This window comes from Haliotis asinina, chromosome 1, assembly GCF_037392515.1.
Source record: "Haliotis asinina isolate JCU_RB_2024 chromosome 1, JCU_Hal_asi_v2, whole genome shotgun sequence".
Taxonomy (NCBI): domain Eukaryota; kingdom Metazoa; phylum Mollusca; class Gastropoda; order Lepetellida; family Haliotidae; genus Haliotis; species Haliotis asinina.
The window spans coordinates 71,043,883-71,064,057 of NC_090280.1; the positions used below are offsets into that span (position 1 = coordinate 71,043,883).

Sequence of the window (20,175 nt, forward strand, 5' to 3'; positions counted from 1 at the left end):
TACTACCAGTCACAAAATGTACACTATTCAACTCTACCGGGTCTCTCAGGTATCACCAGACACTAAGTGTATACTATTCAACTCTACCTGGTCTCTCAGGTACCTCTAGTCATTAAATGTACACTATTCAACTCTACCTGGTCTCTCAGGTACCTCTAGTCATTAAATGTACACTATTCAACTCTACCTGGTCTCTCAGGTACCTCTAGTCACAAAATGTACACTATTCAACTCGACCGGGTCTCTCAGGTACCACCAGACACTAAGTGTACACTATTCAACTCTACCTGGTCTCTCAGGTACTACCAGTCACAAAATGTACACTATTCAACTCTACCGGGTCTCTCAGGTATCACCAGACACTAAATGTACACTATTCAACTGAACTGTGTCTCTCAGGTACCACCAGACACTAAATGTACACTGTTCAACTCAACCGGGTCTCTCGGGTATCACGAGTCACTACTGAGTTTAGTATGTTTTATCGCTAAGTTCACCTGCCAGTTCATTAGCGAGATGCATGGAGAAGCTAAGTACTATGTTGCTAAGTTACTACCATATATATTGTCAAAAAATCCACACATGCACGCTGACACACACCAGTCCAGGTGAACTGAGGCCATGGTTGATATGAGGGGACACACAGGTGGTCTGAATTGATGACTATGTTGATCAGGCCCCCCTAAGTAATGGAAGGAATTACAGCAAATTTGAAGGAAATGCATCTCAAATGTAAACAAACGCAGCCCACTTGTGAAACAATTGAAGCGACATCAGTAGTTTAGCGGTAATAACAGAAACACAACGCCCCTATCAGAAACAATGTCAGTAATACTTGAAACAAGATCAGCCATCTTCAGAGATTTCTCGGCTCAGTTCCGTGATTTGTTGGTCCCGTTCTGAAACTCAAACATCAAAACATGGCATCACTGGAAGGAGCACCCGTCTCGGTGAGTTTTGTTTTTAGTTTCTACTGTTTTCATTTTCATAATTATCCATCTTTGACCACCCATGTTGTATGCTTTTAGGTATGAGGTGTTGTTGGAGCTATAAATTATTTTTTTAGGAAAAGATCGTCACTGCTAAAGAGTGTCATAAGTCATGCCACCTGAGGTTGTTTACGTCTGAACATCGGAAGCATCCAGGGGCATGACTTATGACGCTCTTTCGCAGTGACGATCTTTTCCTAAAAAAAATAATTTATAGCCCCGATAACACCTCATACCTAAACGCATTCAACAAAGGGTGGTCAAAGATGGATAATTATGAAAATGAAAACAGTAGAAACTAAAAACAAACTTCACCGAGACGGATGCTCCTTCCAGTGACGCCATGTTTTGATATGTGAGTCTCAGAACGCGACCAACAAATCACGGAACTGAGCCGAGAAATCTCTGAAGATGGCCAACATTGTTTCTGATAGGAGCGTTGTGTTTCTCTTATTACCACTAAACTACTGATGTCGCTGCAATTTGTTTCGCGAGTGGGCTGCGTTTGTTTACATTTGAGATGCATTTCCTTCAAATTTGCCGTAATTACTTCAGTTACTTAGGGGGTCGTGTTGATGCATGTATCCCAAGTGTGTTGATTCATGCTTATGACGTTAATCATTATATTGTCAGACTCAGTCATTTAAAGACTGCTGTCATTTGTCATAGGTGGAAAAATTACGTGTTGTTACTTGATAGACAAACATACCCACAATACTTGAACTAAAATCCTGTGCAACATCATGTTAATGACATAAAGCCTGGAGCTTATGCTTGATTTGATTCATCAGGTACGGATGTTTTTCACAGCCACGGTGTCACCTACATCTGCATCAGTACACTTTGAATCTGTTGGCCAGCTACATTTGCGTTAACTCACATTTCCTTGCATGACCTAAATGAACATCTGAGTTGGTTTAAGTTTCAGAATTGTTTTGCTAGCACAGTCAGCAGTGCCATGATATCACAAAGTCATAGTTCTCACACTCATATTCACACTGACATAACAAAGCTGTGTGCATTTAGTTCACTTTCATAACATATGATCCAAGGTACCTAACACAGAAAACGAACTGGCATAGACATTCAGACTTTATCAATAGTCAGTTATGTTTTCTGCAAATCTTCATAATCTGACATCATTTTGGAATTGTAATATTTGACATGGGCCGGTCTCAACATGAGTTGACTACCTGGGATCACTGATAGTAAAACTAAATAGTATTAAATGCATCTCATAAACTGATAGTTCATTTAGCTGGGATTAAATGTTTTGATAACCCCAGTCCATTGTTATGTACAGAGTGTCTTCTAGGTTGTATTGAAGACTAATTTCATTCTTTGATAGTTTTTCCATATCATAAGACAAGCAGACAACATGTTTTCCCTAAATATTATTATAATAATCTGTCTGCTTCAAAAATGTATCAACTGCTGTCTTCCATACACACAAAACTCATTCAAACTTTGTCATATTTGAAAAGAAATTTGCCAATTTGATATTGTCTTGAATGATATACATGTGCAGTTTTCCTGTGTGAATATCGTTAATGTGACCCGTATTGGAAATAAACTTGTAAGTTGTCAGTAACCTGTAAGTTCATTCAAGACACCTAATACATTGTGTAGGAGGAAAGTGTTGATCATCAGAACAGCTGCTGTGTTTCATAGGTTGGGTTCAGCAAGTATTCAAGTCACGTAGAGGAAGCTGAGGTTGATGGTGATCTGCTGCTTATACTCAATGATGATGATCTTAAGGAAGGCCTGCAGATGAGCTCCAGCATTGTGAGAAAGAGGTAGGAGCCACTCTAAGGACCACTGTGGGCACTACTTGATAGGATATTTGGCCAACAAGCTATTGACACTCTGCTTTTCTCAGTTTGGGTTGATTAACACATACAGCCGTGACAGTCACTTTTGATTACTTAACTTAAATTCTAGAGATTAGACTCATTTGTACCACTGACTCCAGGACACTTAGAAAACACGTAAGGTTTTCTCACCATGTTAAGCTGAAGACCTTCATGTTGATTGGTAATGCTATTATCTTCACAAATAGCTGTGTTTATTTGACAATGAAGAGGAATTAATCTTCAGAATTTTCAACAGAAGTTATTAGAGCCAAAATTATTGGGTTTATGGCATATCAAAGGTAATAAATATTCTTAGAGTTATTTTGTCTCAATGTTGTCTCATGTTCCAACGATTATGTGTTCAGCCCAGTTATATGTTATCAGTAAAATCTGCATACCCTTAAGTTTCATGTTGAAGTCTTAGATTGCTTCAGGCTTTTCTTATTAAGCTGACACACCTTGATGTATCTGGAATACTATTTAAATTGGTTTACACCCATTTCACTCATATCCCCACATATAAATAACTTTATTCAATTTTTTAAACAGGTTCTTACGAGAGTTGAAATCTCTGAAGATCTCTGCTGACTACTCCTCTTGTGATGCAACAGGACTTGACCCATGGCTGATGAGCCTCACCCCAGACCTCTCTCAGTACACCTATTACATGTTACGACAGGGGGTTGATAAGTTCATGCTTCGCTGTCTAACAGAAGATGAGCTAAGGTGTGAATGTGGAATCAACAATAGTATCCATCGAAAGAAGATCATACAGAATCTTGATGGTAAATTTCAAATTGACTGGTTTCACATGTCAGTAAAGAAAAGTCCTCAAGTCACAATCTATTACTGTACCTCCAGTTTATTTATTAAGGTTTGTCATGTGACTACAACCTCTGTAATTGATATTTGTGTAGGGAAGCAGGAGGAACAACATAAAAATTAATAGAATTTGTGTCCACACAATCCATAGGGATGCCGTATTACGACATTAGCTCCCAAGTCATATATTTCTACATGTGGTGTCAGTGACAATAGACAAATGAAGTCTTTACTTAGAATGTTAACATGGCAGAATTCTAAATGACGGTACACTAAACAGCAATACAGGTCACACAAAGCAGACCAGAATTTCCATGGAATCTTAAGTCTGGAGCCTGAATTCTATGTCCTAATTTTTATTTTTGTAATGTTTTCATGATGACAAGTTGTCACCAAAACCATTGTATATATTTTGATGAAATTTGCTATCGTAACCTGTGTAGTTTGGGATTTTGGCCTTTCAGTGAAAAGGGGTTTAGGCAGGGGGTTTAAAAATCCCTTTGCCCAGTGCTTGGTAAAGACAGATTTCATTTTGGTCGGTAAAATAATGGTAATATGATAATAAAATAGAGTTATCTTTCTTTGCTATTTGTCAATCATCAGTCGTGGTCTCACAGTAAAGCTACAGAGACTGAAGCAAGCATTTCTTTGAAAAACTGATCACTCACTGACAAGAAAGCCTGCGTGCACTGGAGTCAACAGTCAGGCCAAGACAGAACAGCAGATGAGTTTCACAGTTTGATGTAAAAATAATGCCACAGAAACTAATCAATAGATTTTTACCAGAAGGAGGGACAAATCCAAAGCAAATATTTGCTCCAAACAGTTAAAAGATAAAAATTATGATAGTTCAGAAGTACATCTTGAGTGTGTGTCATGTTATTTTCACAGTAGTTAAACCAGTGATTTGGAGTTTTTGACAAGCTACAATAAAGGTATAATTTCCTTTCTACAATATGAGACTGAGAGTCAGAAACTCTGCTGAAAAAATAATAACAATTATTTCCAGTAAAGCAGAAATAAAAAGTCTAGTAATCATGATCATCAAATACCAGATCTTGGGCAAATGTCATCTTCACATGACTCTTGTTTCAGATTCAGTATTAATTGTTTTGACTTGAATCATACCAATGTGAACAAAAGTTACGTACTTTGAACAGTAGATGTCCTTAATGTTACTAAGTATTGTTAGTTGTAAATAATTTTTTTTTCCTTATTCTGACTCACGTTTATTTGCTTTATCTTTCCCCTCTTCCAAACAGTTAAATGGAAACTTGAATCCCTTCAATTCCCTTGAAGGAAGGTCAATCTCACACCGTTGAGCTATCTCTCCTCTCACCAAAGACCCCACATGACCTCAGCATGCCCTGTCCTCACTCTCTCCTCAACCGCCCAAGTGGACAGTTGGGCAGTTTCTTCAGGCTACTTTTGTGGCTTAGAACTCAATTCTTTTTGGATATATAGCTCAAATTCTGCCATGGATGCTTTTGTTGCTATTTTGTTTATCATATTTGTAACAAAATATGAATAAATTTTGACTAATTATACCCTGCTTCGCGCTAAATGCGTGGCAGGGTATATAGTATTATGCTCCATCCGTACGTACTTATGTGTGTATGGATTAAAATACCTTAAGAAACATTGACTAGATGCTATTCATATTTGATATCTAGGTTTATCACAGTAAAATGAAGGTCTCAGTCAGGATTGGTGAACTTGACCTTCATCTCAAGGGCACAAGCTTTTTACTTTGTCAGAGAGATATCTCAAGAACTGATCACTAGATTTTCTTCACATTCAATATCAAGCTTTATCTAGGGAAGGCACAGGGCCCAGTTGATTCTGGTGACCTTCAGACAGACAGACAAACAGATATTTTATTCGGTATAAAGGCCAAAGGCCCACAATGCAAAATAAATTAGTTGAAGTAGGTGCACTTAAAAGTGACAGGATTTATGTTTTCAGAGTTGCAGCTCCAGTTTCATGTAGATATTTACAAAATTCACAAACATTTATGATGATATTTTTGTCTTTACTATTAAGTACGTGTATTAAGTTTTGTTAGCTGACATTACCATACAAAAATGGAGTAATAAACTGATTTCTAGCATCATTATATAATTTACAATAAAAAAGGACATGTGTTTCATCTTCAATACCATTCATATTATCTAATTTACAGTACAAACAGACTCTGTCAATCAAGGGTATGCCATTATATCTTCCTACCTCTATACCTTATCCAAAATTGCTACACCTAAGCTTTGCTAGAAGAGATTTTAAATAAAGAGACATTGATAATGCTAGATAGCTTTCCACATGCAGTAATGATTTAAAGTGTTTGAATCTGAAAGGTTATGAACAGTGCCAGACCATGATTGTTTGAGATTATCAGAAAGCTGAAGTTTAAAGCGCTGCACAAATGCCTTGCTATCACCGACATCCTGTGAGAGTCATACAAACCCAAAACCAAATGAAAATAATACATTTTTTCTATATTTGTAGCCCATGTTGTCCATCCTGAATCATCAAGAGATTTCAACATATCATAACACTGAAATGGGAGTCAATGTGATTCTAACTGAATTAACCTACACCAATATTTAACTACTCTTGACATATAACTATATTGTAATGGAAGCCTGCCACATTCCCCTAGAACCATACTACCACTTACATTTCCGCCAACTCTGAGGTATTGCCTGCAAATCTTAATCTGAAGGCCTTCAATAATTTCACCTAACTTCAGATCCATAACACAGTATAGGCATAGTGACAGAATCGAACAACCTGAAGAGATCCTGAGCTGACAGATTACCAAAATTTCTTCGTAATAAAAGATAGATATAAATGCTTTATTACCTTGAGAGAACAGACAGTGGTGAGCCTTAGTCCATGATAGCCTAGGAATAAAAACTATGCCCAGATATCTATAAAATGACACAACTTCAATTTGTTTACCCTCAAAGAACCAGTTTTCATAATGTCTTAAATATCCTGAGTTTCTAAACACAATAATCTTTGTTTTGTCCAAATTGATCTTCATACCAGTATGCCTGCAAAATAACTCCAGTGCATTTAGCCTCTTCTGCAACTGAAGAGCAGTGTCTGTAACTCCTGACACATCATCAGCAAACATTAATGCAAATAATGAATAATTGGGGACTCAAAGTCCTAACACAAAGGCTGCCATTTTCGAATGGATGCTAAGATATTATAAAATTTGCCAGTTATTCCAACGTCCTTTAGATAGTGAAATAAAACTTAATGATTAGCTGTATCAAATGCTTTTGCAGCATCTATAAAAACACAATGAAACCTTCCCCTTTTTTTGTGAGCATACTTTTGTACAACAACATTCAATGAAAACATATGGTCATCAGTGCTATAATTAGCTCTAAATCCAGGGCACCCGTGGCGAGCCACCTCCTCCTGGTGGGTGCTGGGTAACGCCAAGAGCTTGCTGACACCCCCATAGTGGACCCGGGGGGATATTTGGTCCACCAACCCGTTTGCCGTGGGTTGCTGCCCTGTGTCGGTGGAGGACGGGAGTCTGGGGGTTGAGGGCACTGGGGACCTGTGACTGCGTCCCCTTTGCTCAACACACCCCTTCAACCCTTACTTCACCTAGACGGGAGGTTGAATGGGCCCGGTTCAACCATTCGGCTGGTCATGCCAAGCCCTGTGCATAGATTATAAATATATCATTGCACAAATATGATTTGAAATTGAAATTTTGGTCTTGGATTTATTGGCTTCTGAAACATGTTTGATTTTGAATTATGTTGTTTTGTAATTTGCCTAGAGTCGTATGCCCAGAAGGCGGTGGCTCATGGGCCAATCTGGTAGAGTAATTACTTTATGATTATTCTACTTCAGTATATCATCCGAGTATCCTTGGTGTTGCAAGCTGGAGGCCTGCTTGCTTTAGCATTGTCCTTTGTGATACTCCGTGGTGAGTGGGGAGCTCGTATGATGAACCAATTTACATTACCCATGGCTTATGAAATCCCCCCCCAAGAAATCAAAACGTCAACTTGAAATTGATCCTGTTGATACTGACCATAGACCGTCTTTATCGATTGAGTACTGGCCACGTTTCCTTGTAATTGAAACTCCTGACAAGACATCATTAAAATTGAACCCTTTTGCAGTATCTAAGGGTATTCAAGATATTGCTGGAGATGTGAAGAATCTTAGACGCTTACGTTTGGGTGCCCTGCTCGTTGAGTGTGGGAAAAAGCAGTAAGCAACCAATCTGATGGGTATTGATTCTTTTGTGGGCATTCCGGTCACGGTCTCTGCTCACAAGACCCTGAACACAAGTAAAGGTATTGTCAGAGATCGTGATCGGTTGCTTGCTGATATGTCAGAACTTGACATAGCATCCGAAATGAAAGATCAGGGTGTGCTTTATGTAAAGCGTTTTTCAACACGGAAAAGTAATGAAACAATCCAAACAAATACCTATCTGTTTTCCTTTTCTTCTCCAAATGCTCCCAAGTCAGTGAAGGCAGGTTACTGTAACATCCAAGTTGAGACATACATCCCCAACCCTCTAAGGTGTTTTAAATGCCAGAAATTTGGAACTTCTTCGCAGTCACGCACTGAATCTCAATCTACAGCTGATAGACAACAAACTGCTAAAGGTAAATCTAAGCCTAAGCCTGATGCTTCAAAACAACGAAGTGGTAGAGCTCCTAAAGGGTCACAAAATAAAATTCAGTTGTTTAATAAATATGGGTCTCTTGAAGACATTGACGTTTCTGAAAACGTCCATTCTAGGGCACATAGCTTGTCGCCCTCCAAAAGAGTGCGGGGTAGATCCCCAATAAATCCCCCCAAAAGATAGTTTATTCCAATAATATTGTACAGTGGAACTGCAGAGGATTGAGGACTAATTTACACGAATTACAGCTATTAGTCCAAGAGTTTACGCCTTCAGCGATATGTCTCCAAGAGACATATTTAAAACAAACAGATACATTTGACCTTCGTCATTTTAATGCATATCATTCTTTTTCACCTCCGGGTGATAGAGCCGCTGGCGGGTCATTCATTCTAGTCAGACAAAACGTTATTCAAAGCCCTGTTTCACTTAATACTAATATGCAGGCTGTTGCTGTGAGAATTACTTTACATGTAGCGTTTATGCTATGCTCTCTCTATATTTCGCCATCTTCAACGTTTGCCAAAACTGATCTTCAAGCCATGTATGACCAACTCCTGAAGCCCTGTATTATAATGGGAGATTTAAATGGACACAACCCACTCTGGGGTAGTGTAACTACAAACACTAAAGGTAAGTTGTTGGAGGACTTTTGTTCTGACAACGATTTATGTATTTATAATGATGGCTCCAATATGTATTTACACCCTGGTACAGGGACTTATTCTGCCCTTGACCTGTCACTCACAAATTCAGAACTACTTAATGAATTCGAATGGTCAGTCCATGATGACCTCTGTGGAAGTGACCATTTTCCTACTAGATTAAAAGCTGAATCTGATCTTCCTCCATCATCAAGGCGGAATTTTAGAAAGGCAAACTGGACTTTATATGAAACACTGTGTGCTGAAAAGCTTAAACCTGAACGTTTTATTGACGTTCCTGATGCTATTAAATGTTTTTCTGATGAACTGAACTCCATAGCTGATGAGTGTATACCAAAGTCCTCTGCAGTTCCACACATAAGAAAACCATGGTTCAACGATGACTGCAAGCAAGCTAGGAAGGCAAGGAGAAAAGCAGAACATTATTTCCGGCGCCATCCTATGGTGCATAATTTGAATAAATTTAAAATTTAAAATGCTAAAGCACGGCGTACATTTAAACAGAACAAACGCCAATCTTGGCAAAATTATGTATCTAAAATAAATTCTCGGACACCTATGTCCAAGGTATGGAATATGGTCCAGAAAATTAAAGGTAAAGGTACTAAATCTAGTGTCAATCATCTTAAACATGGAGATCAAGTACTTACCGATAAATCAGATATCGCAAATAAACTGGGTGAAACACTCTTCCTCTTCTAATTATTTACCTAAATTCCAGCAGTATCAAAAACAACAAGAAAAGAAAACTATTAATTTCAACTCAGATAATGGGGAAAATTATAATGAAACTTTTTCTATTCATGAGCTCCATACTGCTCTTGATAAAACTCATGATACTGCTACAGGAGCTGATAACATACATTATCAGCTCCTGAAGCACTTACCAGAATCCTGCCTAGAAACTCTCCTAAATATTTTTGATGATATTTGGACATCGGGTAACTTTCCTTCAGCATGGCGTGATGCCATAGTAGTACCCATACCTAAACCTGGACGTGATCATACCGATCCATCCAATTATTGGCCGATTTCGTTAACTAGCTGTGTTTGCAAGACCATGGAACGCATGATAAATAATCGACTTGTTTGGTACTTGGAAACAAATAACCTTATAACTGATATACAGTGTGGTTTCCGTAAAAACAGAAGTACGGTCGATCACTTAGTGCGTTTAGAATCATTTGTTAACAATACACTAATTAATAAACAACATGCTGTGTCTATCTTTTTTGATCTCGAAAAAGCATATGACACAACCTGGAAATATGGTATTTTATATATATAATATTTTAAAAGACTTGCATGACTTCGGCTTTCGAGGTCGTTTGCCTCAATTTATTGCCAACTTTTTAAATAACAGACAGTTTCAAGTTCGAGTGGGTTCTACCCTGTCTGATCATTACAATCAGGATCTGGGTGTTCCACAAGGCAGTATTCTGTCTGTCACACTTTTTAGCATCAAGATAAATAGTTTATCAAAAGTTTTAAATGATTCAATTGATGGATCGTTATTTGTGGATGATTTTAATATTTCTTGTTGTGGGAAAAATATGCATACTATTGAACGGCAACTGCAGCTTTGTTTAAACAAAATAAATAAATGGTGTCTTGAAAACGGCTTTAAATTTTCTAAATCCAAAACTAATTGTATACATTTTTGCAGAAAGTATAAACCACATAAGGACCCTGAACTGTCTCTAGATGGCACTCCCAACAAAGTTGTAAAGGAGGCCAAGTTCTTGGGCCTAATCTTTGACTCCCACTTAACATTTCTGCCTCATATTAAGTCCCTTAAAACTAAATGCCTGAAGGCTCTTGACTTGTTGAAAGTTGTTTCCAACTCAAAGTGGGGAGGGGATCAAGCAACCCTCTTACACCTATATCGATCACTCGTATGTTCGTGGCTGTACCCTCAAAGGGGGTTGAAGTATTGTAAAATTATTGTCCTGCTGAGAGGGTACGTAAGTCCAAAAACATTCACAGTAAATTTAAGTCTACCAGGATTTTAATCGTAGTATTCATGTTCTTTTAATTTCGGCTAACTTTTCGTACAATTGCCAGCAGCTGAAGGAATGGTGTAAATCCAACTAGGGACCATGCAGGTAGCAAAGGTACTGTAAGTCCCCATGGTTCCTAGTGTGGTGATCTACCTTCTGTTGTTGGCGATCTATAGTCTGTTTTTATATTGTATTGTCTAAATAGTGCTATTAGTTTTAACTTTCCATGCTAGTTTTAATTGAATTTGTGATATTCTAGTTGTTTTACTGTCCTTCGTTGACGGGTTTTTACAATGTTTATATGCTCTTTTTCATTGTTGAATGTTCTCGTCACGATATGGCTGAGATATTGCCGATGTGACGTTAAATATTAACTCACTCACTCTAAATCCAGCCTGGTACTCTTTAATTGTATTATTACTCTTTCACCACTTCTGCAGCCTAGATGTTAGAATGCATGTAAAGACTTTACAAAGTGAATCTATTAAAGAGATACCCCAATAATTACTGGGGTCTTGCTTTAATCCTGACTTGAACAGAGGACATATAATACTTGTACCTCACACAGCTGGGAAGTTGCCTGTCATAAATATTTAGTGAAAGAGTAATGTAAGATGATGAACAGAATATGGTTTCGATGATTTGATAAATTCCACTGCTATGCCATCAGGTCCAGGAGATTTATTGTTTTTCAGCTTTTCAATGTTATGGCTCACCTCCTGTTCAGTAGTGATATCATTAAGTCATCATCACACACAGTATCACACACTGCACCTGACGTGTCACATGAAAGTACCTGGTGACCTTCACATAATCTTCAAGATCCTGACAACACTTTGAAGATTTCAGCATGGTTCACTGCATTTTAAGCTTGTCAGTGAGATATCTCAAGAACTGTTCACTGTATTTTCTTCATATTCATTATCAAGCTTTATCTGGGGATGGTGCAGGGCCCAGTCGATTTTGGTGACCTTCAGTTAATTTCAAGGTCGTCCATACATACGTATGGATTGGAATATCTTAACTGTTTTTTCACAGTAAAAGAACAGTCTCAGTCATGTTTAGTGACCTTGACCTTCATCTTAAGGTCACAAGGGGACCTTAGCGTTTTACCTTGTCAGCGAGATACGTCAAGAACCATCCACTGGATTTTCTTCATATTCAACACCAAGCTTTATCTAGGGAAGGTGCATGGCCCAGTCGATTTTGGTGACCCTCCGTTAATTTTCAAGGTCATGGCAACTGTTTTTTGGTGAGTTTCATATACTTGTCAAGGTCTAAGTGACTCTTCAGAATATTTTTGTGTTTGAACAACTACAGTATCAAGAGCGTTTGATGTTTTTGTTGACATTTTACTTCATTATAAGCTACAACCTTCATTTTCATTTCTTTTTAAGTTTGATTTGATAATATGCAAAGGGGGATTATGTCACCTTAGTGACAATGCTTGTTCACACTTTCACTCTGCTCTATGTGACGGTTTCTAACATGTAAACATTGATACCATCACGTCTCAGCATTCAGTTCACACCCTGAGTGTGCTTCTTTTGCCGGATTTGTGTTTGATGTTTCCTTGAATGCATTGTTATTGTATGCAATTGCATCTTTATTGGCTTATATTCTATTATATTAGATTAGATTAATGTTTGAAGTGTGATTGTTGACTTTTCAAATGTGAATTGAAAATTTTACACCTAAGTCACACCACCTGTTATTAGATCCAGCTAGCCTGTGTTGAGGTTGGTGGTGCAGTCTCTCAGGTAAGAGGAAGTCCCCTCTGAAAAAAACAAACCGTCATCACAACATAGAAGACTTGGACATATCCTTGAGTGAGGCAGTCCTCATCATCAAGGCCATGTTCATCTACATTTCCACAGTCAGTGAAGTCCTCAAGGTTGTCAGGTCATCTCTCTCCAGCAGGACACCTCCAGCCACTCCAACCCTCCAGTACTGGAGTCTGAGGTCTTCGTTTCACAGAGGTCTTCCAGTGTAGCTAGATCATTGAGGTCGGCAAACCCTCCTGCTTACAGTCGGCTGTTGCTGGTGCAGATCCAGTTGCAACAGCAATCAGCTGAGATCCTGTTACCATTTAGAATTCTGTCTTGACGCCGGTGTCTGCAGATGAGTCTATAGTCTTCATCCCATAGCAGCGTTTGTCATCCAACACAGATGGCTACAATCCAGATAACCTCATCAATGACATCACATGGACAGCGGTTGCAGTTTGCAATCAACCTGTTGACACAATTAGGTTGGCTGGTGGATCATGTCAAGTCGGAGTTGGAGCCATGCCAAGATCAACAGTTCCTGATTATCAGGTTCCTGACTGTATAGAATCACATCCTGGTTCCAGACGATCACTGACTTAGCATCCAGTCATGCATACTAGACACCTTCAACACTCTGCTAGACGTGGTCTACTGACGTCAGCAGGCTTTCAGTTCATGTGATTTTATATTGATTCAGATATTTTTGCATACAGTCAAATCCCACTGATTTAAATGCCGACGTCTCAAATACTAGTATTATGCATAACTCAGAGTACCTGTCGGTCCATTCACTTCATTCACAAATTGTCATCATTTGCTTTCCTGTTACATTAATTTGTCTCAAGAATATACACGATGACTAGAGAAGGAAATTTGATCCCATGAGATTAGAAAAACAACTTTATAGCTAATCCGAAGCTATTCAGTGAGAAGGTAATTGATGAAGCTAACTGATCCAATAAACAAACCAGCTTGGCTTATGTCTTTCTCTCCATTGACAGCTGCAGTCAAAAGCAGATTGGTGATTTTATGAAACGAAGAATTAGCATAGCATAGAATTAGCATAGCATAGAATTAGCAGATTGAGTTAACTCAATTAAATCAGTTGGTTTATATAGCAGCATTCATTCATGATTTGTATATCATGGCAGAGTTAAAATGTTTCCAGCAGTCAGGCCAATAACCAGTCTAAATTGTAGGGTGAGAACCAGATCAGAAACATGAACTCCATAAGGTAAAAGAGGATGTTTGCAGCGATCACTGCTGTGGAGGCAGGTACCAAATCCAAGAGACTTTGAAATTCCACCCAACCCTCTTTCCACTTGGTTGAAAATGGCCAGTCAGATTATAGAATCCATGTTACAGTCAGGTGCAAAACATCATCTTTTTTTTACTTAAGAAACTCTTGAGTTCAGAGATGTCAAATGTCATGGTGGTAAACAATCAAAGGAATGCTTAACTGTCCTTGTCAGTGCTAATCAGACTGGAAATGATAAGGTCTCTATGGTGGTGATAGGGAAATCTGCTAAGCCGCATTGTTTTAAGAACATCAAAACTATGTAAGTGTTGATGATAACATTGAAACATGCCCCTTCTGGTTTTTGTTATATCCGGAAGAGTAATGTACATATTATAATATAAATTATTTATAATAATAATAATAATAATAATATGTATAAACCCGAAGTACATTACCCCCCAAACGACAAGATAAACGCCTCCGACTTCACACACATGAAAATCGTGATGAATCTGGATGGAACGAGTTTTAAAACAGCCTTTATTGATATCTTCAAAAACTATATCGTGACCGTCAGTAATGCACAGGTGGTGGTAAACTGGAATCAAAACCCAATGCAGTTTTGGCAAAACCAACTCAACTTTGCTGCATGGTTTGCAATGACAGGGTCGGGTGTGACACTAGACTACAACATAGACGAACTGAGTAAGGCAGTCACTTCAACGAGACGCACCTTGAAGGAAATAATTGCTTCTCTTCCCCAAGATAAAGGGTGGAGTATGATCGATAACCCGTACGATAAACGTGCATATGAACGTATTTGTGGGGAGTTCATGTTTCCCACAAATAAAGACTTTCGCCTTCCAGGTCTGAACTCGACACGTGGTTCTATAAGTCCCAAACATTTAGACTCGCTTACACTGATGGTTAGTACATACCCGGATACCATATGTTTATGGGCCCCACAACGAATAAACAGATCCATTTCAGCTGCATAAAGCAAACCGATCCTGGGGCAGCCACTGCCTGGACGAAAATGATCTCAAAAACATTGGAGGGGTTCACTCCTGCTGGCACCATCCGCTTTAACGACTCTATTCAAACGTATGTGTGGGCTGTGTTGGGCTCACAGACGCAGACGCGCTCCGGTATCATAGGTAGTGGAACCGCTTACAACACGCAGAAACAGTTCGCTGCTAACATTGAGGATGCGATAGCATCGCCGGTAGATCTACCTAGTGCTATAAAACGATACCAGGACACTTTGCAATATGCCAGGTCAAAAGTCAACTACGTGTTCGGTGTGGAATTGTACATGGCTCCGAGTGATATGCGTCTGAGAATAAATAAAATAACAGGCTACAACAATGAAATAATCATCGCCACAGCCGACAAGAAATTGGGTGTTAATGCAGACGTCAACGTCTCCTGCATACCACCACCCACTGGGGGTGTGGGGGGAACCCCCACTGTGGCATCACCAGTGGGTATGGAAATTGCCTGACTGGCAGGTTTCCCCCACCGTGCATGTGTCCAATCAGCAGCACATTGATCATAAAACAGCATTGGTTGTCGGAGGGGTCACCGTCAGCTTGTGTCTCATTTGGCTAAAAATGAACCCCAAACCCCTCCTAGCCACAACATACAAAAACTCAGCCACGGCGACAATGAATGCCCACAGATTTTGACCAAACCATGTGGCAGTTTTACTCAGCGTGCTTAGCAACCATGATACGATATTTCCTAGGATACGAGGCAGGGCTGCTGCAGTTTAACCAGGGCCTCTCCTAGTGATTTCAGATATTTTTTTTATCCAGTCTCTGGCATCACCGACTGGTGTGGGGTGTGGTGAAACCCCAATGTGGGAACCCCCTCCAGTAACAGATAGTACAATAGTTGATATGATGAAGCCCAGTGCTGTCAGAACACTGGCAATGGTGATGCCTTGCTCTCGGAACAATATTCGTATCCTTACGGCCAGCGTGGTCTCCTCGTTCAGTATTCTATTGATTGTTTCCCGAATGCGGTGGATCTGGGATCTCAGCTGTTCACGATTCGAGGAAGCGGATTCTAATCATGGGCGTCTCTCGTCTTCTAAAGTACTAATTCGTTCTGTGATACGATGCTTTATATCCTTGTCTTCCATTTCGCTGAGTTTGTTTTTTTCACGAGCTATGTGCTCATTGAGTTTGTTCAGTTTTCCCATGTTGTTCATAAGTTGTTTTCAATCTTCATTGTAATCAACATCAGGAGGAGCAGTAGCTTCAAAATCATCCATTTGGATATCGTCCATAGTTTTGAAATTATATGTATATTAAATATATTAATACATAATAATGTCATATGGTAGAAAACTACATCCTTTTCGAAGATTAAGAGAACCACTAGGTGTCAGTTGGTTAGTTTTACAAACAACCCCAGCAAGATAGACCAGAACCAAGTACTGTAGGTTAGATTCCCAAACTTGGGTGAGAATGACGAACAATGATGTAGGTAGTTACAACATCTCGACATGGTGACTAGTCCGGATTTTGCCAGGCACAATCGAATTCAGTACTCTGGAAAAATGACCATCCTATACTATAGGTTACTGCGACACAGAATGATAGTACATGACAAGAGCGACACGGTATGGAATATCAACATGAACGTGCTGGTGCGATCAATGAAAGGTATTTTAATTATACCAGTGGATGAATACACCCAGTTCAATAGAGACAGCGAGAAATGTTTCAACCCAGAAATTGTCAAAGTAGAAGTGACCATAGAAGGAGTGCCTAATAAGTTATTTAGCCATGGAATGAGAGCATACCAGCAGTGGGACGAAATAATAGAGCTACCAGCGATCAAACGAAACTTAATAGTCAACAACGTGGATATATACTCCATTAATATCGGTGATTACTTAACCAGAAAGTATCCGGTGTGGTTGGATATGAGATTGACAGATGATAACACTTTACACGGTAGTGGGCATCGTATCGACAACAGAAGAGTGGGTATAACTATTCAAATAATGAAGAAGGCTCAAAGATCTGGTAATTTAAAATTATACTTATATGTAATTATGGATGCGCAACTTAATATAGACGATGGGAGATTCATGCAAGCCATCTATTAGTGGGGGACACCCCCACTAGAGGGGTCTACCCCACGATCCACACTGCGCTATAATTTGCAGGCAGATGGGTTGTGGGAAGACCATGTTCATACTGGATTTGTTGGAGGGATATTATAAGGAAGTATTTGTGCCCTACTATAGACGTGAACAAGACCTACAAGGATAGAGCTTGGGTGATGATGGACCCAGACGTACACAGAGTCGACCTGGGGACATGGCTACAAGAGTGTTTAAAATCTTTTCACAATCAATTTAAAGGAAAACCGATGTTGTTCATACTGGATGACTGCAGCGCTAACAGAGATAACAAAAAGAGAGACATGCTATTGTACCTGGCCTTCACTGTCCGGCACGCAAATCACAGCATCTGGGTGCTGACACAAAAATTCAACTCTGTGTTGAAAGATTTGAGGGAGCAGACGCGTTGGGTGGCATTATTTCACTGCAAGGACAGGGATTCGTTTGAGGAGTGTTTGAGAGAGAACGATGTGATGAGTAAACCAGACCGGGAATGGATGAAGAAACAGCTCGCTGAAACTAAATAGACCAACCAGTGGATTACCAAGTAATAGTTTAGTAATGGCCTGCGGCCGGCCTTTATTGTTAATGAAATTTTACTAATGTTTTAGTAATTTTTAGTAATGTTTTAGTAATTTTTAGTAATGACCTGCAGTTGGCCTTTGTTTTAGTAATGCCGGAGTTTTTTTAATGAAATTTTATTAATGGTTTAGTAATTTTTAGTAATATTTTAGTAATTTTTAGTAATGACCTGCGGTAGGCCTTTGTTTTAGTAATTCCGGTTTTTGACGTTCTAGTCATGTGTAACCTAACTTTTATCTCTATGTGTTTAGTGTATGTTTGATATTATTTTTTGAAAATAAATACTAGATTACTATATAATAAAATGGAGTGTGATGAATTACTAGGACAGATGTTAGTTCCATAGGAACAAAAGGACAACAAGCCATGAGACAGACTGATAACACTAGTCGTGGGTGGAAAGGGAAAACAATATTTAGGAGAAAACATCACTGCTGCTAAAATTCGGAAAATGTCAGATGAGGAAATAAATAAATTATACACTAGGTATGAGACACAACTCAGGGCTGAGATGACAAAAGTTATAGGTTTTACTATTACACAGATTTACACATTGCGTCGCACTTTTTACCAATCCCACCGGAACGTTGACTATTTGCGGGAGGACTTAGAGAAGGATCCGTTTATCAATAATGCCTTGAGCTACCTCAGTTGTGCTTTGTATCACAAATACAGCATGTATCTAGCCCCAATGAGGGCAGCAACCATCACGACAAAGCACTGAGGTAGAAGCGGAACGAAAACGGCACAATATGTTATATGCTGTAGTAAAGCTACAGGCCGCACAGGCCGAATACACTATGAGGCGAATGTAGAGACTAGATTTTATCAATGATCAACTCAGGCGCGAAGGTCATTCCATTAGAACTTTCAAGGACGTCGACGAAGCTATGAAAGAACACTACATGTTAAGTGGTAAACAACTGGAACCATTAGGCAATGCGCCAACGATTTCTCAATATTACACTCCTTCAGAGGGTCAGAAAGATCGTGAGTTGGTCTTCGTGGCACTGAATGTAGCAGCGACAGTGTTAATTGTTAAACAATTTGACTAATACCCAATTTTCTAGTGGGTATATATTTTGGTGCCGGTAAGTATATTTACCCTATAGCTTGTTTTTATAGCCAGACTTTGGCATTTTTTTCGTGCGGCTTTAGCTAATTCTTTTATAGCGTCTGCCCCTTTCCAATATCCTTGCGAGTAGAAGTAAATTTTCACCATTATGCATATAGAATTTAAATACTTTCACGACTGTAAGTGTATGTATTGACACCATCCGAAGCTATCCATCATTTTGTATCCATTGGCGATAGAGACGTCTTATTCAAAGTCGACCTGTATATTTTATGTCTGTCACTAAGAAGTATGTTCATCTGGTGTTTGAACATTTTCTTCTCGAATAGGGCCTGTTTGTAGAGGGTATGCTTGATATGTTGTTTCACCATGTTCCACCTTTAGCCTTTCTTAGTTCGGTTTCGCCTGCCTTTTTAATAGAATACATCTTAGGTCTCAACCCAACATATTCGGTGATTGGTGTGCCAGCACATTCATCATTCATTTTACCTAACACCTTTTTGTTGACTTGGCTCTGCAAGGGGTGGTCTCTTGGGTAATCACTGGTATCGTACATGTGTATATTGTTTTTCATATCCTCATACACATCCTCGGTTTGAATCTCCCATCAGCAGTGAATCAGTATCCATATACAATACCTCACAGGTGGGGGCAGCCCTATCAGGATACTGCTTCTTGAGCTTGTTGTAGTAGAAGTCATACATCAGGTGTTTGGACAGGTCTAGAATACTCATTCCAACATAGACTGGTCGATTAAGTTTAATGTGACTCTTTTTCATGTGTACAGCTGCCAAGTCATCATCGAATATAATACTTCTATTGTACGCCGGGCTTGCTATCAGTTTGCTGATCTTGTCTTGATCTTGTCCTCCTCATTCAACCACGTTCTACTACGTTAATGCGTTTTCATAAATTCTCCATCGTTTTCCCGAATATGGAGTTGTTCATTACGTTTATAGGTTTTTCTCGAAGTCATTGGTGGCCAGGTCTGTGTTCATCCTGATGTATGGTTCCATCCAGGGGCTTTGATCGAACTTCAGTATTCTATGTACTTCAGTCAGCTTCATACCCAGCGATAGATACAGCTGTAAATTGTGATAGTGAACGATATACTTTGTTTTGTTCATCACATTCAGTACAAGTTTTTCAATGGGGGATACCCCCAGTGGGGACACCCCACACCCCCAAGCAAGTTATGTTGAGATTAACCTTTATCCGTTCAGGAGCAAGTGAATAGCTGTTATGAGATTGATGTAATTCCACCGGGTACTCTTAGTCCACTTCTAGGATATAGCTGGTGGAGGAATCCGGCGCTATACTCATCACGGTGTGGCTTGCCCCCGTCTGGATCTATTTGAATCCCCATGTTGGT

General features: G+C 39.2%; 1 protein-coding gene across 2 annotated transcripts in view; it reads left to right on the forward strand.

Moving 5' to 3' along the window:
• The window catches only part of LOC137296476 (NAD(+) hydrolase sarm1-like), a 67,661-nt gene that overhangs the window by 32,788 nt on the left and 14,698 nt on the right, over window positions 1–20,175 (forward strand). For both annotated transcript variants that reach the window (XM_067828268.1, XM_067828273.1), the window contains exons 4-5: window positions 2,661–2,785; window positions 3,392–3,627. In XM_067828268.1, the coding sequence (XP_067684369.1) occupies window positions 2,661–2,785; window positions 3,392–3,627 (361 nt within the window). The remainder of the gene's footprint in view (window positions 1–2,660; window positions 2,786–3,391; window positions 3,628–20,175) is intronic.